The following is a 27,759-nucleotide window of genomic DNA, read 5'->3' on the forward strand; positions in this document are numbered from 1 at the left end:
GTGGAATTAATGAATAAGAAAGACTAATAAATTATAAAACCACAAAAATTTTAACTGAATATATTTATAGGGATGTGTTACCTAACACCTACATACCTACATTTTTCTGTTCATTTTTTCAGTCCAGTGCTGACATACACTAAGGTGAAAAAACATATACAAACTCAAAATAGTTTTGTGATATTAAACAGGTTTGTGGCCTGGCACAAGATGATGTTGAAATACAATTAGTGGTGACTAAAATCTGCAACAACCAATATTCAGAGATGATTCGTTTACAGGGTTTGGCAGCAAGTCTTTAATTCTTATCATATAAACTTATATTGACAGCAGAATTAGAATGAGTCAATGTGACTTAAGAGAGACCAGCAATATAAAATGTAAAGATGCTTAGTAAGAATGAGCGTGCCCCCTGCTGCCATGTCTTACATCTGTTGGCCCAGCATCCACCTGTATCATTAGTGCACTTTTTGTCCATAGCGGCAAATTTCAGCTTTCAGAGTCCATGATGAAGGTCTCGAAGTTCGGGTTGAGCTCAGACACCAGCGCATCCACAAAGTCCTCAATGGTCGGCCGTCTCTGCAGCATCCCTGTCACACAAAAACACAAAGCAGCATATTTTAGTGTTTGTGTGTGTCTGTTCAATGCACATGTGTCTCTGGGAAGGAAACATCTCTTGCAGGGCAATGAGATGAGCTGGTTTTCTGTTTCCATCAATCCAGCTCACCTCATTCGGACAGGAAAAGTGCAGCTTTTTGGAACATTTAAGCTGAAGTAAATGCTGTGGTTTTAAAAAAAAAGAGAGCACGCTGAGGCTAATATGAGCATTTTTAAGAAATCCTTTGAAGCAAGTGCTATTTTTATCCCCAATTAAGCTAAAATCCAATTAAGCTCATTGACACAGGCTGCTGCTCCTGAGACTTCCACTGTACCTGCAATGTCATCATCACTAGTATAATGTATTTTAAGGATGGCTTTCTTTGTAACATTTGGATCTTGTAATTTGTAGTATGTATGCAGCCAGTTGCATTTTAAAGTAAATCTCCAAATTCAATAAAACTTCATTTTTCATATCCAATCATTAACAGACAACCTAAGAGTTCATACCATCTTACTGTCACACATATTGCAGCACGTTTTGTTTTTCTAAACAGCACCCTTTACACATTCTCCAACAGGCACAGAAACTTGGAGAAACAAGCTTTGTGGAAACCTTTAACAGGCCTCAGATGTTGATGTGATCCAAAAGGCCGCATGTAGTAAAACACAGCTATGAAGTTCTCAACATCTTTTATTTCTGCCTTTAATAAAACTAAAAAGGTAGACTGGTAAAACATTTTATTGTGCTTTATAGGGGTGATACTGAGCTCACACACACTCTCGTTACACCAGACAGTGACTAGCGGCGTAGTGCAAATATGACTGTGCAGCCGTCGAGCAAGCCCTGGGAATGTCTGTCTGTGTTTTGAGAGCCTGTCTGCCAGCTCATGCGTGGAGGACTCCCTTGCTTGCTTTACAATTCAGCTGCACGCCCGCTTTGAAGTCAGTTCATTTCCCCTTGTGTAGCTGCCAATGTAAATAGGCGCCCCCCCTCCCGCATGGGTCACCTCCAACGCACACACACTTGAACACACACACTCAATCGAACACAAGCATGTCTGCACAGGCACGCATGAATGGACACGCAAATAGTTTCACATAGCGATCCAGAACGCATGGACACACCGCAAGATATGGATGGACACACACACACACACACACACACACACACACACACGGGAGTCTATGTTGCTGCCATCATGAAACTGGCTCAGCAGGTAGAAAGTGAGGTTTGGCCCGGCCTGCAGTGAATCGCCTTGCATGAGAGCACCAGAGAAGGGATTATCATCTCCTCTTACCCACCGGTCGCACCCTGCCCCTTGGCTACAAGATGATACCAACATACAGAGGTAACACACCACAACTGCAAGGCCTCTGGATCTCTGGGAACAAGGCAGCCACATGAAAGTGATGATTTCCATCCATAAATGATAGCCCTGATTCAAGAGCTGTAGGATGTATTTACACTGTGACCGTTGACGTCTATAGCAGTTGACGGTCCCTTTAAAGTGGAGACCAAAATGGTATGAACAGCTCAAGCTGCATGAGCAGGTATTAATACAGAGAAAATTGAGGCCAGCTTATCAAGTTGCACGTAATTCCATCTTTAGAGAGCTGGCTTTGTAAGGAAATACAATTTACAGAGTTGTAATTTTAATCCAGAGTTTCTTTCCAACATAAACTCATAGTGTCGGAGGTGAAAGGGGAAATGTTCAGGCCAACATTCCTGTATAGGACATCTCCACCTCTCTAATGATGAAAAACAGGAGTCTACAGTCATGCTCTGTGAGGCTGCACTAAATGCTAATGTCAGCATGCTAATATGCTCACAATGAGTAAGCTTTCTTGTTTTGTGTTTTTAAATCTAATTACTAGCTACTAGACCAGAAGAAACTTTGGGTGTTGGGGTAAAATGTCACATGTTCTCAAAACTTGTCAATGTAGTTTTTAACTTAAAACCAAAACAACAGGCTGAAAGATGCTAAAACACTTCATAGAGCTGAGGGGAACTGTGGAGTCAGGTGATAATTCTCCGTCGGTTTGTCATCAGGAATGACCCCTTTTACTTTACACTGACAGGACACTTTAGTGCAGCAGTAATCTAAAAGACTTATTGGGAAGTCTTACTTAGGAAGTAGTACAATTACAGATCAGGTCAGAGGTCAGGGTCAGTCACAGAACAGGATTCTTGAAGCTAAAAGGGCAGCATCACTACACCAGTATGAAAGAAACAAGTGCACAGGTATTCACAGTGTGTTGACAGTGTGTGCAGCTACTCATTTGAACTCTCCACACACATCTGCAGCATCACCAGCACTTTCTCTAATAGATGTAATTTCCTGACTGTGTATTATCTACGGGGCAATCTGATGTCTGGAGTCTCGCCTGCCACAGGGTAGTGTGTTAAACAAGCAAAAGTTAACCTGTCAAGAGTGATGAGAAGAGGAGGAGGAGGGGAGAGAAAGAGAAAGAACGAAGTTAGAGATGGATAGGTGTGATCATGAAAGACGTTAGGCAGGTAAACAATAACGCCCTCGCCGGCTTCTCATCACCAACAGCTCGGGGTGTCAGCACCTGGGTCTAAAACGGCGACCAACAGCAGATGAGAGGTACAACAATATGCAGTGAGGAGTGAGTCTTTTCTCAAATCAGATCCCTGGGAGAGTTTGAGAGGAATGCACAGATAACCTCAAAGTCATAACAACACTGTGGAGGAGTATCTGATCTGAGAAGCTGTTCTGACAGACAACACTGGGAGGAGTGGAGTCAGACAAAACAGAACGGCATACTGCACCGCAGCTGAAGAAAATGGATGCCTTTGAATTACCTGAACACCCCCCCCCCCACACACACACGTAAATGGTGGAGCTGTGCTGTCTAAAGAGGGTAAACAAAGTAATGTGTGTAGAAACCCATCACACTGCTGCGACTTTAAAGACTTACTATTTAAAAACAGTTTTTTTCCCCAGGTTTTTGACATTTCTGCCTCCACCCAAACACAATGGTGGCCAAATAATTCAACAGCAACGTGTTTCTCCCCACTCACCGGATAGTCCACAGACCTCACTGGAACTACTTTGGTGAAAAGTAGTTCCAGCCACATCCTGCCACTTTACAACAACAGTACCTCCGCACTGTATGAGTCTCTCTGCATGCTTGACAGCATTACAGTGGCCAGAACTATCCACTCACTCTTGGCAACACACATAGGAAAGACCAGAGCCAAACTAAACATAGACTGTGCTTTGTGTCCATTGTTAGGAGAGCCTTAGGACAGAGGATTTGCCATGTGAGTCATCTCAGATTTAAGAGTTTCCATTTCCATTCATAATGGCACTGACACAGCCATTAAAGAACAAGGCTTCTACCCATTACAGTCATCCCAGGGCCGGCAGCGTTACCCACCTTGGCCAACAGAGTTGGATAAAACAGCAGGTGTTAAAAGACAAATAAAGTAATTACTGATTAAGAACACACTTTTTAAGCCAAACCCTGCTTTGCAGCTGAACAGCCCAACTGAAGCTACAGACAGTTGAGTACCTTGGTCAAAGGTACTTCAAGTGTACTTGTTGGGGAAGGAAAGTGCACTACTCATTGTCTATCCTTGCCCAATTTTTTTTCAAGCTGGTGTGGGAATGTTCAAATCACAGACCCTCTTCTTCAGCTCGACTTCCACAGCCTCTTCTAGTCTGCAATTTCCCAATACAGATCAGAGGGATTCTTTCCACTGAGAAATGGAAACCCATTTTCTATTAAGACATAGTACTTAAACATAGCTCTTGGCTTTTCCGCTAATGCCACCTGCTCTAATCACATGACTAAACATGTAAATCCCAGTGAACAGCAAAAGTCTGTTACCGTGTCCACCCTCTGATAGCCAGAATAGGCTGCGAAATGCAAGTCTTTCAAGTAAACAGAGCTTCATCTCTCACAGGAGAACACGCACAGAATCATTTATTTATTTAAAAGGGTGGTGGGCGATGGGTATCAGTCAAATGAAGACCTATGTGGCTGGCTAACAGCTCTGTGCCTTGGTAATGACCGGCTCTGGGGACAAAAATTCAGAAGAAATGTTTCAAAATTGCTGCACAGCCTGCAGCTACTGCTGGTTGAATTTATCAAACATCTGAGTAACTGCCTAAAAAAGAGTTTTCACAGATAAAGAAATTGGGAGTAAACTGTCTGATGACCTACAGTCTTTTAAGAACAGTTAAATAAAACAGTATTCCCATGTTTGAGGAAATTCTGAACAGGTTTAACTTTAAGATTTTGATCATTAGTCAAATATGCAGAGTAAAGAACAACCTTTGGAGAAGTACAGCTTTACTACAAAAACACATATTTCTTTCTTGGCTCCCTGAATGCAAGCACTTTTATTTTTACCTGTATTCTGCTATTAAACCACTAATTAGCACTGCCTTTAACCATGCAGAAGGCTTAGCTGAAACTGGCTGTTTTATAAGCGCTATTGATCCCAGTCCCATGGGCTTGGCTGTGTCCTGTTCTTTCATGATTTAATTGGTTGCTTTTAAAGGCCAATTACACCCATTTGCAAAAAAAAAAAAGAAAAAAAAGGGAGCAGCAGCACGCCACATTTGTACATTTAAAATGCGAACAAACTGCAGTGAGCAGTCACTTGAGCCTCACTGCCTCCGTAGCGTCATATTCCCCGTATGTGTATCAAAGAATATTCATTCAGAATTTATGATCACACATTTCAAAACATGTTTCTGGCTACTTCAGTAGTCGTTCAGCCGCTGCTCATAACCATTCAAAACATGTCAAGGTGCAAAAAGCAGTTAGCTCTGTCAAACCTGGAGGCAAAACTTCAGCTTACTGCCTATGTAATTACACCTTTGAAGTTCAGGAAGCTTTTTCTACAAACAACACTTAAGACAGGCCCAGAAAGCAAGCAAGACAAGGGTGATGACAAACATTGCACTGGGAAGCTCTTTGTTGAGTAAGTGCCATCACAAAAGAAAGAAAAAAGAAGAAAAACCTGCAATGTTATTCATGATAAACCCTACAAAACTCACTTACCAACCTGTTAAAAAACAGTAAACACATGATTCTTTGCCATAAGAGTACACTGTGTCCAGACTGAAATCTCAACAGCTATTGTATGGATTTCCATGAAATTCTGACAGTCATACTCCCTAGAGGATAAATCCTAATGACTTTGGTGATCCCCTTACTTTTCCTCTAGTGCCACCATAAGGTTCAAATTTGTGTTTTTTAATGTAATATTTTGACAACGTTTGGATGGATTGACATGAAATTTGCTTCACACGCTGATGTCCCCCCTCAGGCTGAATTGTGACCATCGGTTCAAAACCAACAGACTAATTTCTCTAACAGTTTGGTTTATGACATTCCCATTGGACTGAGCTGTATTTTGTGTTTTTAATGTTAGCATTCTAACATGATAAACTAAGTTAACATGATAAACATCAGCATGTTAGCATTGTAATTGTGAGGATGGTATCATGCTGATGTTAGCATTTAGCTCAAAGTGCTGCATGTGCCAAAGTACAGTAGACTAAATCTTGTTCATTCATTTCCTTGTGAAAACTCAAAAACACACGTCAGGCAAGGAGACACGCCTAAATCTATCAGCATTTCTGCAACTGTCACAGTTCTTTAAAATGCCTCCCTTTGGTTAGATTTCTGTCACACAAAAGCTAAAACAAACTGGCATCTATGTCAGCAGCAACGACAAATATTTCTTCATATTTTTCAGGACTTTTATTACCTTTTTCTTCCCAGTGCTGTTGTCATCAAGAGGCAAATTACTATCAGTAAATCAATGATAAGACACTTCTGTCTGTACCTGTGCTGTATGGAGCACTAAAAAGATAACTTTCATCATATATCATGTCTGTTTTTAAGTAAGGGCTATAAATCAAGTATTTTGCGGAGTTACATCTTAGCTGTGAAGTTCAATCCAATCCTCTCCTCCTGTTCAGCCAGAACTATACATCATTGTCACAAAAGTGGTGTGGGACTGTAGACCACTGTGCTCTTGGGGTTTATTAGTGACTATGCAAGCAGTCATAAGAACTATTGAGTCAAGCTGCCTCCGGACAAAGAACTAACAGGGTCCTGGGATTCGGCTACAAAGTCAGAGTAGATCCATTTTCTGTGCTCGGCAGTCGTGGCTATGGGAACATTCTGGGCCATGAAAGCCGTCTCTGTAGCAGGAGCCGAGATTCAGCTCAGTCTGTCGATCACCTTTCACTCTCTCCTTCCCTTTCTCTTCCCTCTTACTCTCTCACTTTTTCTCTGACTCGCTCACTCAGTCCTGATGCTGCTGCCCTGGATTTGATGCCCGGGTTTACATTTCAACACTGTCTTTCCTGGGAAACATCCAGTAGCGGGCAGGGAGCCACGCAGATAAAGGCTGGCCTCTGATTGGCCTTGCTGGGCCTGCTCCGGTTCCCTGTGTGCCCTTGTAACCCCTCTACCACCTCGCTGAAGGGGACTGCAGGGAAATGTTACACACCTCAATTTACAAGGGTCTTTGTTTTGAAGGATTGTGTATAGTGGTGTTGGATCTGGATTCTGTGTCCTTCCTCTAGTCTTCTGGACTCTTTTGGCCTAAATACTACTTTTAGAAGGGGTCCTTCGTATTTTTCATTCTCCAGTTCGAAATCAAGATGGTTGCTATGAACCTCTCAGCCCCACAGTGAATAGTGGTGAAAAGCAAAATGTTTCAGCACATGCACTGATGTAGTTTTATAACTCCGACTACAGCTTTCATGAAGTAAATTATGAGCACATATGCAGCCATGAAAATGGTGATCGTCTGGATGAGTCTGTTTTCAAAATGTGGGGACGTTTCATCTTAGTTTGAGCATTTCTCCAGGCATGGGATAGATTTTATGATGATAAAAAAAAAGAAAGAAATGGGTTTCAGATGATTATCACAAATACAGGTGCACAGATTGAAACTGGACTGAAAGCTGCCAAATACGTGAGACTGGAATGCCTAGCCATTTCAAGCCTGTTTTAATTTGATCTGAATAGTCTGTTATAAAGTCCAGTGATTTTGTTATATACTGTTAAGTATTACGCCAGCATTCATTGTATCGTCTTGAGCCTTGCAAAATGACTTATGGCTGGGAAAGACAGCCAGGGGGATCAATATGTCCCTGATAACTATCCTGCACACAGGGCCTTGGCCTATAATTAGAGTAGCATTCACTTCAAAAGGGAACCATAAAAGCACATATTGTCAGTTCAACAACCTTTAATTGGTCAGTAGATATAATAACAAGGATCTGATCTGTTGGTGGCTGTAATTTCAGAGGCTGGGCACAGCCCTGTTTGGAGCTGTTAGAAGGACAATCTGATGGAGGTGGGAGGAGGTGACCTGAGGGAGAGATTTACACTCCTAAATGTCAACTGATATTACTACTCCCTCTCTCCGTCTCTCTCCCCTCACCTTCTCTTCTGTTGTCCTGTCCAGACATGCCACTGTGACTGCACAACCAGAGCAGGAGTGGAGGAAGTGATGGGAGGATGAAGGGATGAGGGCAACAGGAGGAATTAGGGCTTTTTTGCCTGTTAAGCCTATGTAAAGATAAACTTCAGCTAAAATGACATAACCTGATTAACTACAGTTTGATGGTTACAAACTTGGAGAATAACCATAAGGCATGCCAGAATATAGTCAAACAAGAGCCTAAAGCCATTCTAACATCTCTGTGAGGCTGAAATAAGGCACAGTGGTGCTTTGAGCGAAATACTAACGTCAGCATGTTAACATCGTCACAATGGCAACGCTATGCTGTAATGTTTAGCAGGTATAAAGTTCAACACGTTCTAAATGAGACATTAGGGAATCACCGAAGTTATTACAATTCATTCTGAGGGAGACATGGATGACTGCAACAGATTGCATGGAAATCCGTCCAACAGTTGTTGAGATGACGGTGCTAGAGGAAAAGTCATGGGGATCACCAAAACCAGTAAGATTCATCTTCTGGGGACCACGATTGTCTGTACAAAATTTCATCTTAATCTATCCAATAGTTGTTGAGATATTTCAGTCTGGACCAGAGTACTGGACCTACGTCTACAGAGCCATAGCTGACCTGAAGTGCTTAAAAGCACGGTGGAAAGTACCAGTCTGGGTTTTCAGCCCTGCAGAGTCTGCAGTTTTTAGCGCTCAAACCCATAATCATCAATGTCTGTGTTTCCCTCCTTCTAGATTTTGTCTGTGCTCAAAAATGTCTTTTACTTAAGTTTTTTTTAAGCAGATCAAATAACTGACCTCAGAAAAGGGTTGGAGTAACATGAATAGTGTGTGGTTGCCAGAGGGAGCTGACTCGACAATTTATCCTACAGCAGCCTACCGCGGCAGGACTGGCTGTGTCTGTGGGTTGACAAAGCTCTTGTAAACAAAGATAAGAAACCTTGGGAGGTGTGTTAAACTGGTAAATATGTGCCATTGTGGGACCTGAAGCACAGAGCGGGCCAAACCACAACAGCAGCAGCTGCAAACGTATGAAAACACTACATCCTGAGTAATAGACTCACAGCTGCTTCTGTCTGATGACAAACTCAAGTTAGTACTTGGGGGAAATTTCCCCTCAGGTGATCTTCAATACAACCTTTGCCAGTGAGGTTAACAGACTGTAATGGACATCAAGAAACCTTGAATAAATAAATACCTAGTTGCCTCAAATTATTGCTATTGATTGATGATCCTTCCTTGGCATTATCAACCCAACAATAACGTATCTGTATTCTCTTAAACATGCCCAATGATTGGTAATTTTGTTTTGGAAATATCAATAAGAAGAATGGATGGGACGTAATAATAACATGATACTATCAATGTGTTGACTGTAGTTAATTTTCACCCCTTGTTTGTTTTGTTACTTGTTTTTTGAATTGTGTATTCAGCTTCACTATGCAACAGGAGAAATTGGGTTCAGAATTGTCTTGTAGTACCTGTAATATGTAACAATGTTTTCTGTTTCCATATATTCTTTTCATTTATTTATTTATTATGTAATTTATTCTTCCTGTGTAATCATCTAGATAATTTTATTTAACAATTTCATCACAAAAATACAAACCTTGCCAAATGTGTAAAAGTGGAGACAAATCAAAGTTGTTGTTTTTTTTCAGTTACCTCCATTATCTAACTTTTTATGTGTGAACACCTTCCTACCAACACAAATTGTCACTAATCAGTACGTAGTTTCAAGAATTTTTCTGCCTCATATAAGAGGAGGCTGTTGACTTAAAGATCAGCTACCCTCCAGGCTGTCCAGCATGTCAAAACAAATACCAAGAGCATTACGTTTCAGTAATTATACACAACCTTTTTCACCGGTGCTACTAGGAGCTAATGGAGTCATACTGGAGTCCTAAACTGAAGGAAACCTGGAGATGAACTCTGGGGAAATCTCAAACTGTCAAACTATGGTTCAAAACAGCAAAATCTACCCAGGGCGGGTGTCCTGTACGGGGCTGTGGGGTCAAAAGGTCAGCTGAGAGACCAAAATTAGTGGATGGTGAACTGAGGGCTAAAAGTACAATTTATAAGTCTGATGTAACTCAAATATTTAGAGATGAACTGGCAATCAGATAAAGTGTGTAAACTGACTTTTATGGGTAAATGTAAAAAGATTCATTCAACATTTGGGGGGAGGGGTGGGACACGGTAAGTTACCTTCCACCATCAGCATGGGCTCCTTGGCTCCTCCATGGGCCAGCATCTCCCGACGGTAACGCTCACCCATGTCCCTGACAAAGAGAAAGGGAGCAAAGGGAAGACAAACACAGAAGAGCAAGAGATAAGGTTACAGACACCTGTAACTGCCCGTCGCCTCCTTATACTCTGTCAAGCTAGGAGCTACCACTACGTTTTTCAAAACAAAGCCTTTGTGCTTTCTCCTGGGGCAAATACATGTGATAAGGTAATGTGGATGCCAGGGAGCGTCCGTGAATTAAAGCAGACACCTGCCAAGTCGCCGTGAGTTTCATATTAATGTAATGTTCAATGTCAGGCAGCAGAGACTAAAACAGTATCCAGGGACGACTGCCTGTCAGGAGGCATCTGTCTCAGCGCTCCACGCCCAAAACAGGTTTACGATGTGCATTTGCATCATCTGTGCAACACTCTCACCATGAACACAAGGTTACATGAGACAAAAAGAGAGTCAAGACTGTGGGTTAATCAAACGCATGTATCCTATCCCCTTGGAGACTGAAGTACAGGAGCTGAATGGGTGATTAATAACTTTTCTGAACTAAAATACGCCTCAGTGAACCACAGGACCCTGAGATACTACTATTAAGATACGTTCACTGTTGTGACTTGAAGTGCAATGTTTAGTTAATTTCATCATTGCGTAAAATAATATATATCAAATAAAGCAAATTATTAAATCATTTCATATCGATCATTCTAAAACTCAATATCAATGCTTTCACCTGAAAAGTAGCAGTCAAGATTTCTCCCTGAACTCCGAAAGAAAACATGAACCCATGCCTTCAGACATCAAACAAAGGTAGAGTAGATACATGTTGATAATATGAGATTTAAAATACTTTTAAAGTTACAGTTAAGGATCCCCGCTTGCATTGTGTCGTAAACGATATCTTTGGATCAGTTTGGGGCCGTTGCTAGTGTCACTCCACATGAAGATGCTTTAGAGGTAGCTGTAGAGGGCAAAGCCACTTGTGACATATATTAAATAAAAACGCCAATGTGCCATTTCCCCTTTGGATTAGACCACAGTGCAAATGATTTATCCCAGGCTGCCCCAGAGCCAAACTCTTTAGGATGAGCCTGTGCCTTTCCATAAAAAACAAACTCCAGAAAAAAAATTATCCATGAAATTATCCATGCCCTGTTAGTAAAGCTTATTCAAAAGATCCAAATAAATAGTAGATATTTTCTTGCTTTGAACAGACTTAAAAAGTTGAGGACACAAGTTTTTTTCATTAGAAGGAAGTTGAGCATTTTAGCCTTCCCATTTCTGAAATCTGTACAGTTAAGCAGCTGTCTCACCTGTTTAAAGGATCCTGAATGAAGCACTGTCTCCACACCATTGAGGCCACGGCCCTGGACATGAGGTAGGAATAGTACTTTGCTCCATAGCCAACCAGGTGGCTGAATCTCAGCTGCCATGCCTATTGAGGAAATTTTAAAAAGAAGCCACAACATCAATACCTTCACTTGAGTGAAACAACAGGGCATCTTAAAATAATCTCGCTGTCAATGTGTCTTACTTCACCAGGCTGGATGTGACAGAACAAACTGGCTGAGAGGAGAAGTGATAGCAGAGTTCTGGCTCCCAAATAAAGACATTACAAAAACAGAGCATGCAATTATCCCTTGACACTGTGTATTAGTTTTGACAAAATGAAAAATTGTTATTGAGTGTGTGGTGAGAGAGGACATCACAGCCTTAAAAGGCTTAAATGTTGCTACTCCTAAAACCTGTTGAGAGAAGCTGCTCTGTGACAGCGGCGAACTATTCCAGTGAAAAGCACGTCAGGCTGTGGATGTCAAAGTACAACTGAAAAAAAAAAATCCTTTGCTTCTAATGTTTGTCTTTACTGATGTTTTTATATTGGTGGAATAAATACACCTTTCCTCCAACAAGCTTCTATAACAAAACATTCAATCATAACCTGCCAGCTCCATCTTTAAAAGGACAAAACATGGAAACTCCTAAATGGTAGAAAGCCCCCTTCTCTCCTCTGTTCTCCCAGCAGTTGCCTGAGGCGCCCGCTTACCATATCTATAAAGACGAGCTCTTTTATGATCTCTGCACGGGGACTCTGGGGGAATTCAGCTGGCAAACACTCAAACATTCAGACATTTAGAAACAGCAGCTGCCATAGTTTACAAAACCATAACAGACTGCATACATCTCCCTCCACCTCCGAATAAAAAAATAAAAATTACTTTAAACATGTTAATGATTTATACCCCAACTGCAGTTAAATAATTGTGTGAATCAGGGTGATGTAGACAGAATATTTATTCTGTGTTCATGACCAATTTGCCTCAGTACCAATGCCAGAGAATATCCCGGTACATTTTATTGTCTTTGGTGATTAAAGTGACTTTAATCTGTGTAGCTCAAAAATAAACCTTTTAATGACAAGGAATAAAGTGTAATTTGTACTTAAAGAAGCTATGCCGTCGCCTGACGTGCACCTCCTCAAATGTAACTACACGTCGAGGCTGTTATTGGTCGGCTGGGTAGCCTCGCAATGCCTCCGAGCCGACAGGAAGTGCCCCATGCCTTTTGTGGTAATTTTTACTAGAGGCCAAAACAGCGGCTGTAACACGGTGGATAAATATATTTGACCGTCACAACCCGAGCAAAATGACTCGTTTTACTATCAGAATGTCTATGAAGATTCTCAGTCAACCAGGTCATAGTTATCCAACGAAGGTTAAAGTCAAGGGCAACTGGACTTGGTTGAAGATACTGGAAGACGTTTCGTCCCTCATCCAAAGGACTTCTTCAGTTCTGACTGACTGGCAGGGAAACTCAGCTATTTAACCTCAGTGGGGTCGTTGGCCCGCGGTGAACCAGCGGTATCGATGACCCGGGCCAACGACCATTTGGTCGTTAACATTTGAAAAGGCTACACCAGCCACTCGTATACAATTTTACCCCCCTTCACGTTAGCGGAGAGCTAAGCCGGAAGTTAGCCTGCTCGCCCAGCAAAAGTCAACACAGTGGACGCTTTAGCGCTACCGCCAACTAGCGTTTGGGGGTGTAATTGCAGAATGACGGAGACACAGACGCACAAGGATAAATGCCTGGCTACCCTACGCAGGAGTATAAATCAAGCTTTACAGCAATATACTGCAGCAATATCAGATTTTTTGGCCACTAGGTGGCAGTGGAAACAAGCTATAAACACAACATTGACATAATAGGTGCATTCGAGATGACTGCGATGACTTCATAGTCTAACGTGAGCTGCACGGGGCGGGGTAAAAAAACGGACACATTCTACCTGCATGAGTGTACTGGGAGCTGACATCAATGACTGATCTTGAGGTACTGGCAAAGAAAAATGCTGCAAGACCAGGCAATAGTGTGGTTCCAACTTTGGCCAGCCACAGAAAAGCAACTGCAGCCGCCAGACTGCTTTTCGGGTTCATCAGATTCGCTTTTCGGTTTCAAACCGCGGACTCGGTTTCATTAGATTTGCAAGTTGATATTATGAAATCATATTCGTTACCTCTGAATCTACAATTTATTATAACAAACTGAGGTAGATGGTATGGCAAAGATCCTTGAAATGATTATGGTTTCATTTTAATAAAGATTTATTAGCCTTGTTATGTTTATGAAGCCGTCCTTGAAATGAAAGAAATTAATATACTGCAAAGTGGACAACTAATCCACAAACAGCATCTATAAAAGACACCTGCATACACTTTGATGATAAATAACTGCGTTCCATGACAAACTTAAGCAAACTTTGAAACAGCTGTTTGGGAGCTTAAAATGGGGGCTGCTCATCTTCACCAGGGTGAGAACTCTGTGGTCTGATCTGGGAGATCCAGCAGCATTAAAAATGCTTCAGCTCCAAAGTGTCAACTTGAGGAGACTCTTCTGGGCTGCAGTGACTTTAATAAGAGTAAATTGCCCTCCAGAGAGGTGTTCTGGCTCAGAAAACCACAGGCAAGCTAAAGCTGACGGAGTCTGCTTTGTCAGCTGAAAGCAGCAGTGATACAGTGCCTTGGGTCACACAGGTTCCAAGTCTGTCTTCATAGTCATACGAAAGGGGAAGATAGAACACACTGACAAAATACATTCACATATTCTTCTGGTGCATAAAAACAGAATAAATTGAGATTAAAAAAACAAATAGCACACAACGTTTTGTGCTTTGTGTTTTTTTAATTCAAGTTTAAAGCTATAGGGAATCCAACCTTTCATTTGAAGACTCTTTGACTCCACTGTATTTCTTATGTGGTTTACGGCCTGGAAACAGAAAGGCAGCCATTGAAGAGCTGTTTGGTATGTGGTCTGAGTCTTTGACAAGATGCTTCTAAAACACGCGTTACAACGTGCCACGAAAATGATTTTCAGACTTCCAAGCTCCTCTTTGTTTCCAATCCCTTTGCCTCACATCAAATGATTTGTGTCAACTTTTGTGAGACTGCAAGTGGTTGACATATCAGCGAGAAATCCTTTTGATCCTTACATACAAAAGAAGACAAAGTCAGAGCAGGCTTTTTAACTCTGCTCCTCTTTCTAAACTCATCTCGTGGTGTTTTGTTTTGTGGTGCTAAGGTGCAACTCCACTTTTTTCTTTTTGTTTTTACAGGAGAATGTGCATTACATGTGCTTGAGTGTGCGTTAAAAACACTGCTCATTAAAAAGAGCAGAAACCACTTGGGCCTTAAAGCTTTCAAGCCAAAAATCGCAGATTAAAGAAATGTCAACACAGCGAGCAGAGCGTCTTGCTTTCTGCCATGTATTTCCAAATATTATCTTCGGCTCAAGGGTGAGCATGTGGTCTGTGTTACTCACAGCTGATCCTCTCTCCCAGCACACAGCGGGAAATGATAGCCTTGCTTTATAAACTATACACATGTCAGTCTCACCCTAATGTTTATAATCCGTGGCTCTTCGTAACCTATTAGCCACTCAAATGTTCACTTCCCTCTGGAAACCTTTCCTGAGCCTATGTTTCTATGGGGTGAAAGGAGAGAGAGAGGGCGAATTTAAAGAAAGGAACACGTTTAAGTAGAGTCTGTCATTGAAGGGATCTAAACAAATCTGTTTTCACTTGCACTGATCCAATTCAGGAAATTAAGCACTGCAATCATGCTCAGGTTCAAATGAGGAAAACAATCCCACCGTGGTTAGCAGTGCACAAGGAGGCAAAGTGTCTATTAGAGCTTTCAGTGTGGTTTAAAAAGTTGAAGAGGAACGACTGAGACAGTGGGAAACTATATAACATAAACCACAATCTCTGCAGAGGAAGCTACAAAGCAGGGCACAAGCAGAAGACGACTCCCTGTGAGGAGAAGCACTGACGTTTGGGAGAATATACAGCAGTTGTAATCTCTATTCCTGATGGCACCCCACATAATTATAGCCCAGAGTAAATGCTCTATGAAGGCCATTCCTGGTTAAATTACGACTGTTTTTGATTCCCTTCTCCCTCTTGGCCTCATCCCCTCATCCACAGCTGCAAAAGTGGGGGAAATAGAGAGCTTTTTTTTCATTAAAGGACCGGGAAGAAGAGTTTCAAATATTTCCCCCAGGGAGAGCTCATTCAAAGTATACCTCTGCTTTGTGATTTTAGCAGGGCTTCAAAAAAGGCTTTAATCCCTTAAATGCTGCTGTGCCTGGGTAAAATATATAAAACTGGAGAGAAAGAGAGGGAGGAAAGGAGAAAGGGAAAAGAGAGTAGAACACTAAAGGACTCCTGAGTCCTGTGTTGTTTCTGTGCTGTGAGAGGAGAGTGTTTTAGGAATTCCAGAAATTATCAACCTCAAAGACTGTAAAGATATTCTGTATTCTGAGTTTTAATGAGATGGGCTACTCGAATGAAAATAAGTCAAAAAGAGTGTGTTAAATAGCTTAAAGCAAGTGGGGATGTACCGTGTTGGACGTATAAGGCAAGCCGTAGAATTTCTGCTGCATCTCTTTTAGGATTTCTGTGGTGGAGCGGTTCTGAGGTTTGCCGTGGTAGATCTGGTCCAAGACAGCATAGAAAATCTGCCCAGAAAAAAACAATCAAACAGTTCTTATGTCTTGACACATTCTGTAGAAATAGGCAAACAAATTGTTTGTTTTTTTTACTACTGAATTTAGTTTTAGTTGAGGACTGTGTCATCAATGTTCGCTAATCCTGCTATAAGACAGATAAGACAAGGAAAAACATACAATCTTTTGACAAAATCCGTAGTGGTTTCATGAACACCAAGTTAGGAAAAGAAGCTTGTTTCAACCACCAGATGCAATCTAAATTCAATGTTTATCTTTAAAGGACTGAAGGCTTTTGTACTCAGGGATTCTTCATTGCACAACACTCAAGGTTTCTGCTGTTGTGTGCTGTTGTTAAGACACTTTTAGGTATAATTCTGACATGATGTGTGAGAGTTTGGTCATTTTACCTGCAGCTGGATGTCTGCAGCTCCGCACACTTTCTTCGACTCACACAGGCGAGCCACCATACTCTCAGGCAGAGGCTGAGTAGACAATATCACAAAATAAACGTTTTAATTATTTTGCTTCTTAATTATATCTGCCGTCTGGCATTATAACAGCTGATGCAACAACATTAGAGCTAAAATGAAAAATGAAGGCGCTAATATTAGAATAAATTATGATGCACTGGAAAATATCTTTTTTGTTGGACACTCTTCAAATTGTTCTTTACTCTGAGGGTTTAGGTGTACCTGTCCAGTTTCATAATGGCGTGCAAACTGGCTGATGACTCTATAGTCAGTGGCAAAGTACTCCATGAGGATGGAGGGGACTTCAGCAAAGTCCGTCGCACATCTGGTTCCTAGAGGAGAGATGTCAGAGAACAAAAAACCTAAACAAAGGCAGTTCATTCTTCCAGTGTGGTTCGATGCACAGCGAATGCAGATGTATCGCTCACTCTTTACGCTAACGGTGCTTCTCATGAGGACAGTGCAGTGATCATTTTGACCATTATCTGATATAAAATGTATTTACAGGGAAGCGTGAGCTTTAGTATGTCTAAACAGGTGTGAACATGATGTCCACTAAAGAAGCAGCCTCAAGTTAAGTTAATGGATACTGCTATTAGTGTAACATAAATACTTTTGGGATCTTGAATTACTGGAAAAGATATCCATCAACTTTATCTGACAAGTGAACAGCATCGAATGACAGCTTTGGTAGCCAAGCCTAATCTAAAGCTCTCCTCTGGGCTTACACTTAATCGGATTTATCCTCTATTTTTCAATTTGCCACCCTGTAATGAATAACCTACATCGCTGTATCTAACAACATAATTCTAGTCTGTGACATTTGGGAACCGCATAGCCATCATTTTAAGATACAGAGCTCAGAAATTGTCAAAAATCAATGACCTCGCACCACATTTGGGGATTGTTATTTACTTTGCTAACTCCCCTGCCAGGTAAACAGTTTGAATAACACCTACTGAATCCTACAGTCCAGGCTCCATTATGTCTAACTTTCTGGTTATTTGTCATTTCTATTTAGATGTAAACTCCAGTAAAGTTTTGAAGTTGCACCTGGTTCCAGTGTCTAACCTGTCACGTGCTGGTAGCGAGTGCGTCCCAGCATGGAGTGCATGGCGTGTCCCATCTCATGAAAGAGGTTCTCCATCATGCCCGGAGTGAGCAGGGTGGGGGCCCTCTTGGTGGGGTGGGGCAGACTCAGCATCAGCACCACAACTGGAAGCTGGTACTGACCCGTTTCCTGGCACCAGCGGCCGCCACGGATGGTGAAGTGACAGTCCTGAGAGGAGGAGGAGGACGTGGGGAGATCAGAAGTGCGCAGGTAAGGTGAGATTGATTGAAAAAATTATAATGAAAATGCATATTTTGTCACTGATTTAATTAAGAAAATAACTTAAGTACATGTTATTGATTGCAACTGTGCCTTTTCTCTTCTGGCATCTAATGATAATTTTTATTAACATTATTATTTATGGATATACAATTGCATCTAAACAAATTAGAATATCGTGGAAAAGTTCATTGTGAGCAACAGACCTGAAAGTTTAAAGGATCAGAAAACCTTTTTCAGGTGTTTTGAGTTAATTAGCTGATTCAGCTAAATAGTTTTGACATACGGAAGTTTTGATTTCCAAGAGTTGTAATCATCCAAGATTAAAACAAAAGGTTTGAAATATTTACTTCATGTGTAATGAATCTAAAATATATGAAAGTTTCACTTTTTTAATTAAATTATGAAAGTAAATGAACTTTTCCATGATAAAAATTTTTTGAGATGCACCTGTATTCAGTAATATTTTTGACTTGTCTGATAACCTTTTACTACATTTGCCAGTTTCAAGGTTTCGTATTGCAGTATGTCAGTAAGATGGACTTTTTATTCTGTTATACGAATAAAATAATATTGTATTTGAATATCAATGGAATTGAGAATTGTAAGGGCAGAAAATTGTTTTCTTCTTACACTTATCATCTTTTATGCAAGTACTTATAAGAGTGCTATTTTTCTCCTGTTATTATGTCTTATATATTGTTTTAAATCTTTAACCTGTTCCATCTTTATTATTGTTCTTGTTATTCCAGTCTGTCCACATGTGTGGGGTTTAGGTCAAGGATGTGGGGTTGTTGATTGTTTTCCTCACTAGCTGTTCTTCTCCTTCCTTGACTGGGACCAGTCAAGGATCTATTGTTTCCCAAAACATAGATGCTCAGACTGTGTAAATGATCATGCAATTGTTTGCTCTGGGCCAGACATTAGTGACTGTCTTAGGAGACCAGCTGATTCTGTTGTAGTACTTCTCTGCGTATTCTCTTTTGTTAAATAAATTCTTCAAAGACAACGGTTCGTTGTAACTCAATTATATGCTCAACCTCTCACCAGGAGTACAATTTCCACAACAAGAATAAGTAAAAAAAACAAGATCATCTTAAAAATATGATAAGAACAGCCCCATTTTCAGAGGTGACGCTAACATGAAGTTGTAATGTAGATGTGTGTGTGTGTTTGTGCACACTTGATGAGGTTTATCTGGCCGGTGGAAAAAGTCACAGTAGATGTATCCCAATAATCCCTCTGTCTCATGTACGACAGCCTGGGAACACACACGCAGAAACAAACACACATACAGTATTTAAAAAACATAGGTCTTGGTAGAAAACTTGGTTTAACATAAGACATAAAACAGACTTTAACCAACGACATACATCCAATCATATTGCATATCAGGGGTGGGAGTTTGATCCCAGTCTCCTCTGGTCTGCATGTTGAAGTGTAATCATTGTGTACATGATTGTGCATGATTATTTTCTGTTTCTGATGAGCAGTCAGAACGTTAGCCTTTGCCATCAGTGTGTGAATGTGTATGAATGGGTGAATCTGACATGTAGTGTGAAGTGCTTTGAGTGGCCAGGAGACTAGAAAGGTGCTATATAAGTACGGTCCATTCACCATATTACAAAGAGGCATTACTGCCTCATTAATGCAAAAATAATCAAAACAATCCCAGATGTTTTGCTCCATTTGTGAGACTTACCAGTTTGCGGACGTCCTCGCTCCAGACCTCTCCAGCACTGGGGTGTTCGGACATGAGGGACACACCGAACAGCTGAGAGAAGAGGTTATTCAAACCCTCCATACAGGCGCCCAGAGACAAATAAGGACTGTACAGACCGGGCTCTATGTTGTACCTGCCATGAGCAAAACATAAACCACAACAAAAGGAATGAGGAAAGCAGCCATTTTGAATGACTGCTAGAGGTAATGTGCAAGCTGTCCAATCCACCCTAATTAAAGTTATTATTAAAATGACTCAAGATTACCCCTCGTCTGGAAGTGCAGTCGAGAGTGCTATTTAAAACACAACCAGATAGACCAAAAGTTCCAAAAGGCCCCTCTTAATGCAGACCTAATGCCCACACAATTAATTTTGAGGCATGACAAAGACCACCCAATTTAAATTGAGCACATTATTTCGGTAACTGTTGCAGGCTAGTGTGCAGGCAGGCTAAACATCCTCTGACCATTATACATGTGATATGTGAGGTGGTAGGACAAAGCCAGAGCTCAGGGTAGGGGAGGGTTGTTCCTGTCCTGGGGCCACCCATGCTTAAAAGGGATGCATTCATGCTGCTTTAAGGCACCTTAGATAAAAACCACCAAACCAAAACGCTTGAACACCACATCTAGTGTATTATCGGTGATGAATAACAGGCTGCTGCTGAGCACAGCTAATAGCTCTGTTTACCACACACGCACACAGAGTCCCTAATTTTAATACGGTTTGAACACTTTCCAGTTTAAGTGATGGAAAGAGTGATTGAGAGAAAAGGCATGACATCGTGACTGGTGTGTTTGTGAGAAAGATTAACAGCTTTTGGGTCTGTGTGCATGTGTGGTTGTGTGTGTGTGTGTGTGTGAGAACTTGTGTGTAGCAGAAAACAGAAGCAGCTCTGGCGTAACCGCTTTTTAATACAATCAGACTGCACCCTAAATTTCTTTAGAGATCTCCTGCCAACTAGCAGGGCCCAAAACCACGAACAGCAGAAGACTTGAAATTTGTGGCAGCATGAGAGAGGAGGACGACAAGCTAACAGATCCACTCCTCCTCAGAAGCCCTGGGAACAGTCACCAACACATGGTCGCACGCACGCACATGTGCGCGCACACACACACACACCCTTGGTGGCTGCTTAAATCCAAAGGACACATTAGGGATCTATATTGTTTGAGATTTACATAAAACTTCTGCAGAACGTGTGGCCTGTCATATTAAGAGTCTCTGGTGAGTGTTGGGAAGGAAAAGTGCAGTTCATTAAGAACAGATATCAGAGTGAGACTAACAACAGCTAAACATAGAATAAGGCAGCTGTGAATTTTGAAAGTTGCTTAAGGCCAAAGAAAATCACTGTTTAAAATGAGCAATGAGTTTCAGTAATGGGGCGACCTGCTGGCCTCGGGAGGATGAGGTGCAGACCATACTCTGCAACTCAGTTTGTGTTTGGCCGGGAAGCTCTGTGGCATATTGTTCCCTGTCTCTCTCATTCCCTCTTTTCCCGTTATCTCGCTACTAAATTGATCCAATAAAGACATAAAATGATGACAATGAAAGTGTTTCTATAACAAGATTAAAACTACATCACTTAGTCTTTAAGACGTCAGAAAAATGTGAAAAATACCTGTCACAACTGTTTTTTCCCATTTGTCCACAGAACAGTCCAATACCCAAAGATCTTCCTTTTACAAAGTTATAAAATAGAGAAAAGCAGCAACTACTCTCATTTGAGAAGCAGGTTTAGGAGTAACAGTTTTAGCACACTAATGTAGCCGCATGTCAAATGCTCTGAACTCAGCGGCAATGCTGTATGGACGAGCACAAGTAATCCTGGCCCTTAAACACACTGGGATTCAGGGCTGTACATAAAATCACTAAAAAAGAAAGACAACATGTTGAAGCAGGAGAGGTTGACAGTAACACACAACATTGTCCTGAATTTGAGTTAGAAAGAACTTCTCCCTTAACACGTTTTGTAACATCTGATACCTGAGGATGAGCTGGGACCCAACAACAAAGTACACCTTGCAGATGGACACTGATCAAGGTGACTTTATCAAATGACCGCAGGCTGAAAGATACATTTCATAAGATGTCTGTGAAGATTCTCAGTCATCCAGGTCATAGTTATCCAAGGTGGGTTAACTTTAACCCACCTTGGGTGCGTTTCATAAGATACCTACTACTCACCTTTCAGCACGCAAAACACCGCTGAGGAACGGATGATCCCACGGCATGAGCTCCTGGAAGATAAAATTGGGAGTATTTTATTTGCAGTGTGATCTCAGACAAATTATGTTAAAACAGACTAAACTGAATTAAAGTGAATGTAAAACAGAATGAAACTCATATATATTAAAACTTACATCAAGTTAAGCCTTAAAGCAATTACTACTGATATTTATATAGTTATGCTGTGATGTTGTGTAGTCGAGGAAAACATCCCTGATATGTTGTGAACAGAAAACATCACTCACAGAATTACGAGGGTTGAGTTTTTTCTTCATGTCCCCCATCATCTTAAAGTCTTTTGCTGTTCTGTGAGATAAAAAGAAAAACACAAAAACAGGTTATGTTCTAAATGACTTGAGGCATTCATTCCAGTTTTTACCCGAATGGGGGGGCAGAACCTATCCCAGCATGCATTTGGCTGAAAGCAGGGAAACACCCTGGACAGGCTGCCAGGCCACATTCATACCTGTGGGTATTTCAGAGTCTCAAGTCCAACTGTATATTTTTGGACTGTGACGAGGAATCCGAAGCACACAGAATATACAGACAGAAAATGTTCACAACAACATGACAAAACGTGACAAGAACTAATCTGTGGGTCACTCATTTCATGCTGTGTTACGAAGCCCCACCAACTTAGCACTGGCTTAATGGAGTCTTTAACGGTCTTTAAAGACAATATACAAACTAAAATCAGGCCATGATAACGGCAATGTAGATTGCCACAATGAATATTGGATCTGTTCATCTTTGACAAAAACCTTTAAGAGTAGACTGTTACCTGTCTGACAGCTTGTCTGTTAACAACTGAAGAAAGCTCATCACCGTCTCTGCGAAGGGCAACAAAAATTAAGTTGCAGCATGTAAAACTATCTAAGACTAGATGCCAAAGGCACAGAATGAGCATCTTAGAAAAATAATTTATGTAGCTTATATTAAACCTCTAAAATGAGCACTGACTAACGATAACTACGTTGATACTAAAGTGAAGAGACGTATCAACCTGGTGTTTTGGCCATCGTTCCCTTTAGGGCTCTGTGTCCGTAAGAATCGTAACCCACCAGTTTGGCCAGTTTGTATCTGCATTTCAGCAGCTCTTCCAGACACTCCATCAGGTCTGCATTTGGATAGAGGTAAACCCTGTAGGCAATTTCTCGCAACTACAAGTGGAAGAGAAGACACATGTAAGAAGACACATGTTATCTTGTATCATGAACATTTAAAAAGCAACATATCAACAAAGGATTGTTATGTTTTTATACATTAATGTAAAGTGTCCTTTTTTTATGTGACTTAGACTGTACTCTGACTTTATACTTAAGCAATAGCTCACGACAGGCCGTGGTATACGCTTATTATATCACAGTTAAGGGGCGTTGTTCGGTGCTGGCAACCCCCTTCACTGTGATATAATAAGTGTATATCACGGACTGAAGTGAGCTATTGCTTTTATAAAACGGTTACCAAGTGTGGCAAAAATAAAGTAGGCTAACAGACGCACTACAATTTGACTTTGTTTTATTTCATCAACAGACATTTCTTTATGAATACAAAAAGTAGTTCCACCAGGCTGCCGGTGGGCTATTATGGTTGCTAAGCAACATAGACCAAAGGCTAGAATTATTAGAACTATTTATTTATGCATGTTGCTGTTTATTGTGCAGCCACTAAAAACTGTCCAGCGTCAGTAGATTGATTTTGGTAACTTATAATATGCTTGCTCTGCTGCCAGCAGTGTGTAAAATAATAACACTTTAATATTATACCTACCATAAAGGGCGGAATTGCGTCTCTCCTTGAGCAGTAGTCTTTTGAACAGGTTATTGAAACTTAAACTCTGTTGCAATATCGCAGACATCTGGAGCAAGTAGTGGACTGCTGAGTGTGTTTGTGTGTGTTTTCGTGTGTGTGAGAGAGGGAAATGTTGAATCATGTAAAAAGCAATGATTTCTCTCTCTCTCATCATTTATTTATTTATCTTCGCCAGTAAAATGCGATCTGTATCAGATCTGTATCAGATCGCATTTTAATACCAGGTGTAAATGGGGTGTGAGACCCCCACGAAACTCAGATTATAACTCAAACCCTGTTTGTCGCGGAGTGATACGGATCTGTGCAAAGGAATTCGACGTCATACCCGTTATATACGCTCATTATATCACTGCTAATCAGATTGCTTGATTTGAGCTACCTGTTTTATAAATTGTTGTGTCATACTGCCCTCTACTTTAATTCATGAGCGAACACTAAAAATCACATTGGCTTTACTATCATCATATTAAGGTTACAGAAAATCTGTTAACATAAAGTCTATTCTTATAACTGTATAACATAAAGATTCTAAAAGTTTTAAATCAGTAAAGTATTAAAATCATTAAAACTAAAGTTAATAATTTTAAGAGAGAACATAATTGCAACGATTTTATAGCTACCAGAACTGCTTACTGGTAAGCAAATGCCAACAGGAGGCTGGAGTGAATATTTCATTAAAAAAAATGTGATTTGAATCTGATTACTACTCAGGAAAGAATATGCTGCCATGATGTTCAACCTGCCCTTACATCCCGGCCTATGATCTGTTATGTGGCAAAGGCGCCACCTGCAGAGCAAAAGGGAGAAATGTTCCAGTGACCCAGACCAAGCAATGTACATACCAAGTCATCGGGGGAATCTGCATGTAATCCCCCAATTTGGATGAAGCTCCCTTCGTTAGCAAAGTGCAGGTGTAGATGCTCAGGAATCGCAGACCTCGCAATTCTGTTGGGCATGTGAGAGCCGAGCAGAAACTCGTTGTTTAGATCCAGCAGCTTCACATGGAGGGAAACTGCTTCTTTCCTCTGCAGAGAAAAGAGTAGCAGGTTCAGTAAATATGCTACACTGGACAGGGGAGAGGTATATTAAAACGTGTGTTATTGATGTTGTCGGTTCACGTTCGTGTTTCACAGCCCAGTGTGAAGCTGGAGCAACTGCATGTCACGAGCGTCTCACCAGTTTGTCATCCAGATGAATTCCGCTTATTTCAAAGTCGAACATGAACAACTCAGCCACTCGTCTACAAAGGACAGACGAAAAAAATCAATAACTTGCCATCATTAGACATGATATTATCATTAGATATCAATATCATTATGGAAAGAAATAAGCAATACATTCTATATACACAGTTGTCTCAACAGGCCCTACAACAGAATCATATACTAAATAAGATGACAGTAAAATTACCTTGTATCAGGGTCCAGCTGAGCCACAATGTCTGGGTTGTCCAGCAATTGTTTTAGGCTCTTGCACAGCTCAACATTAGTGTTCAGCCTGAAACACACAACCAGCAAACCTGAATATCTATTAAGAGCTACTCAAGATCTGCCTCACCTGAAGCATGCAGACAAATGTCTTTTAATGACCAGCACCACTTTACTGTTGTATGCAGTACAATGCAACTACTTTTCTTTTTGATCCTAACCTACGTGTGCTGTGGTGTGTATTTGTATTGTGCAGCTTTGAAAGATCTTTATATAGCCTCTTACTTCTCCACAACTGTGCCAATCTCTATGCAGGTCTTCTCAGCAGCCTCACGAAACGCTGGATCTGGATGTGCTACCTTTACAAAGTCTGCCTGTTAAAGGGAGAAAAATTACATTTTACTCATGACTCTACAGGAATCACATAAAGCATACAATGCACAACACATGAGTCACAGTGAGCACCTTTGTGTTTAACATCTCAGTCTGGTATGGTACCCTGACCAAAGCTAGGGTCATTAGAAGAGCTGGGAAAAGTGTAGTTAGCCAGCAAAAATCATTAGATGTTCTGCATAATACTGATTGAATCTATTGTTTAATAGCTTCCCTTCCACTGTGAAGTTAATGTCTTCTGGTCAATGCCTCTGGTAAACAAACCAATATTTAAGGGATCCTTTGAATCATGCGTAGTGTGTAATGAACAAACAACTCTAAAATATCCCCATGCGGGGAGATTTGCACATTTTTATATTACTAATGATGTGTGATGTGTTTGCATTTATTGCATAGACTGTATATAAAATTATTGTTATCATTGGTAAGACAAAGACAAATTTCATTTTGGTTAGAGAGAGAGTCTCTCAAACAGCAATATTAGGCTATCTTGGCTCAATTGTTGAGTGCCTATGGGATCAAATAACATAATGATGATCCCGCAGGCATCCAGGAATTGAGCGAAACTAAACAAGTAAACTGGAGGGGGGCACCTTTTCCAAAGCTTTGTCTGATGGAATTCCCACAGTCTCAGACTTTGAAAACGGCTGCTGTAGAGAATAATGCAGTTGAATGATGTCACTTCTGACAAACTGTATCCTGCCCTCATGTTCTGAAATCTACAGCATGTATTGTTTTATTTCATTCATTAATAATGAATCCATCTAAGACAACACGCTACTGGCTAAGATAACTCTGTACATTAGATTGTACTCTGCATGGAATAATAGAATTATACAGGACATCTCTTTGTTTTGATATTGGCATTATATATCAGCCTCTGAAAAACCTGTATCAGTCAACCACTAATAATGACTTGTTAAATCACCTGGGTAGCTTGGGGTATATAGTATCCATGAAATGATGATATTAAAAGCTGGTGAGGAAGGCCAGCTCGGTGGCGGGGATGGAACTGGACAATGTAGGGACAGTGACTGAGAGGAGGATGGAGGGAAGCTGAAAGCCATCATGAACAACCCTGTGCTGCTGTGTCAACCTGAATTTCCCCTATGTAGGATTAATAAAAGGCAGCCTATATTTTATCTTTAAGTTATATATTTGACCAGTTAAAATGCAACGCTTGAACCCAATTTGGGTGTACAACTCACCAGATCAGCCACTTTACACAAACCATCTGAGAGCTGGTCAAAAGACTCGACTGTCTCAACGCCTGGAGAACAAGAACAAGCGTTTTCCACCAGACGCTCTGTGTTCTTGAGAGCTGTCTTTGAGGCGACCTGGAAACCTGCAGGACAACTCAGCTCTGGCACCCCGAACAAACCCTGTAAACCAGAGGTCACAGACTCTCTATTGATATTACTTTATTGAACCTGTAATTATGCATTAATGTAACTTAGCAGTGTTAAAGACATACGAACCCCGTTTTTCTCGAACAGGTTCAACCTCCTTTGAGTCTGGGCATTGAACGCAGCTCCAACAGGAGACCATGTCGTGACATTTCTCCGAACATGCGTCCATAAGCTTCTGTGCTTTACAACGTAAAGCAATCTTTTACACGCAGACATTTTGTCCCAAAGCTGCTGTAAGTTAACGTTTTGTGCTGTTGATGTCTACAAGTCGCTAAAGCTTGTAGTGTGTGCTCACAGAGGACATTCAATACTTAAACTTCAACATGAGCCTGTTTGCAAAAGCCGGACATATAAATAACTAATCTAAATAACGTTAATATATTTCTATGACTTTCTTCTCTCTCAGGGTTTTATTGTCACGGGCAGTATAACGTTAATGTTACCTGTCAATCCAGAGTCAAAGCTGCTCACATGTTAGCTCCCTGGCTAACAAACTGATATAAATGACTGTCACAGGTGGTATTTTCGTCACAAAGTAAGAATATATATAAATACATATCGGAGAAACTAGCAAATAAAAGGATATGACACTATTTATTATTCGGAATAGTGCCGCATTTTATAATGTTGCTAAGTAACAGTAATTA

At 40.9% G+C, this 27,759-nt stretch overlaps 1 protein-coding gene across 1 annotated transcript; it reads right to left on the reverse strand.

The window, feature by feature from the left end:
* Window positions 1-96: 96 nt before the first annotated feature.
* Window positions 97-27,758, reverse strand: LOC119883095 (mitochondrial intermediate peptidase-like). The gene is made up of 19 exons (XM_038693606.1): window positions 27,182-27,758; window positions 26,912-27,085; window positions 25,596-25,684; window positions 25,294-25,380; window positions 25,060-25,123; window positions 24,726-24,908; window positions 23,075-23,231; window positions 22,853-22,901; window positions 22,317-22,377; window positions 22,030-22,082; window positions 19,822-19,975; window positions 19,303-19,380; window positions 17,861-18,068; window positions 17,012-17,121; window positions 16,727-16,801; window positions 16,212-16,328; window positions 11,630-11,751; window positions 10,286-10,359; window positions 97-590 (listed from the first exon to the last, which is right to left on the reverse strand). The coding sequence occupies exons 1-19, from the start codon at window positions 27,326-27,328 to the stop codon at window positions 490-492; spliced, it is 2,103 nt and encodes a 700-aa protein (XP_038549534.1). The 5' UTR covers window positions 27,329-27,758; the 3' UTR covers window positions 97-489.
* Window position 27,759: the final 1 nt, after the last annotated feature.

The sequence above is a fragment of the Micropterus salmoides genome, unplaced genomic scaffold (assembly GCF_014851395.1).
Source record: "Micropterus salmoides isolate LMB-PRFRI ecotype aquatic unplaced genomic scaffold, ASM1485139v1 Ms_hic_scaffold_3, whole genome shotgun sequence".
Lineage (NCBI taxonomy): Eukaryota > Metazoa > Chordata > Actinopteri > Centrarchiformes > Centrarchidae > Micropterus > Micropterus salmoides.

Coding starts and splice junctions, on each gene's coding strand:
- LOC119883095 (XM_038693606.1), bottom strand. CDS start 27,328: ATGTCTGCGTGTAAAAGATTGCTTTACGTTGTAAAGCACAGAAGCTTA. Junction 24,909..25,059: donor TTCATCTGGATGACAAACTG/GTGAGACGCTCG, acceptor TTTTCTCTGCAG/AGGAAAGAAGCAGTTTCCCT. Junction 23,232..24,725: donor CAGATTCCCCCGATGACTTG/GTATGTACATTG, acceptor TTCCACTTGTAG/TTGCGAGAAATTGCCTACAG.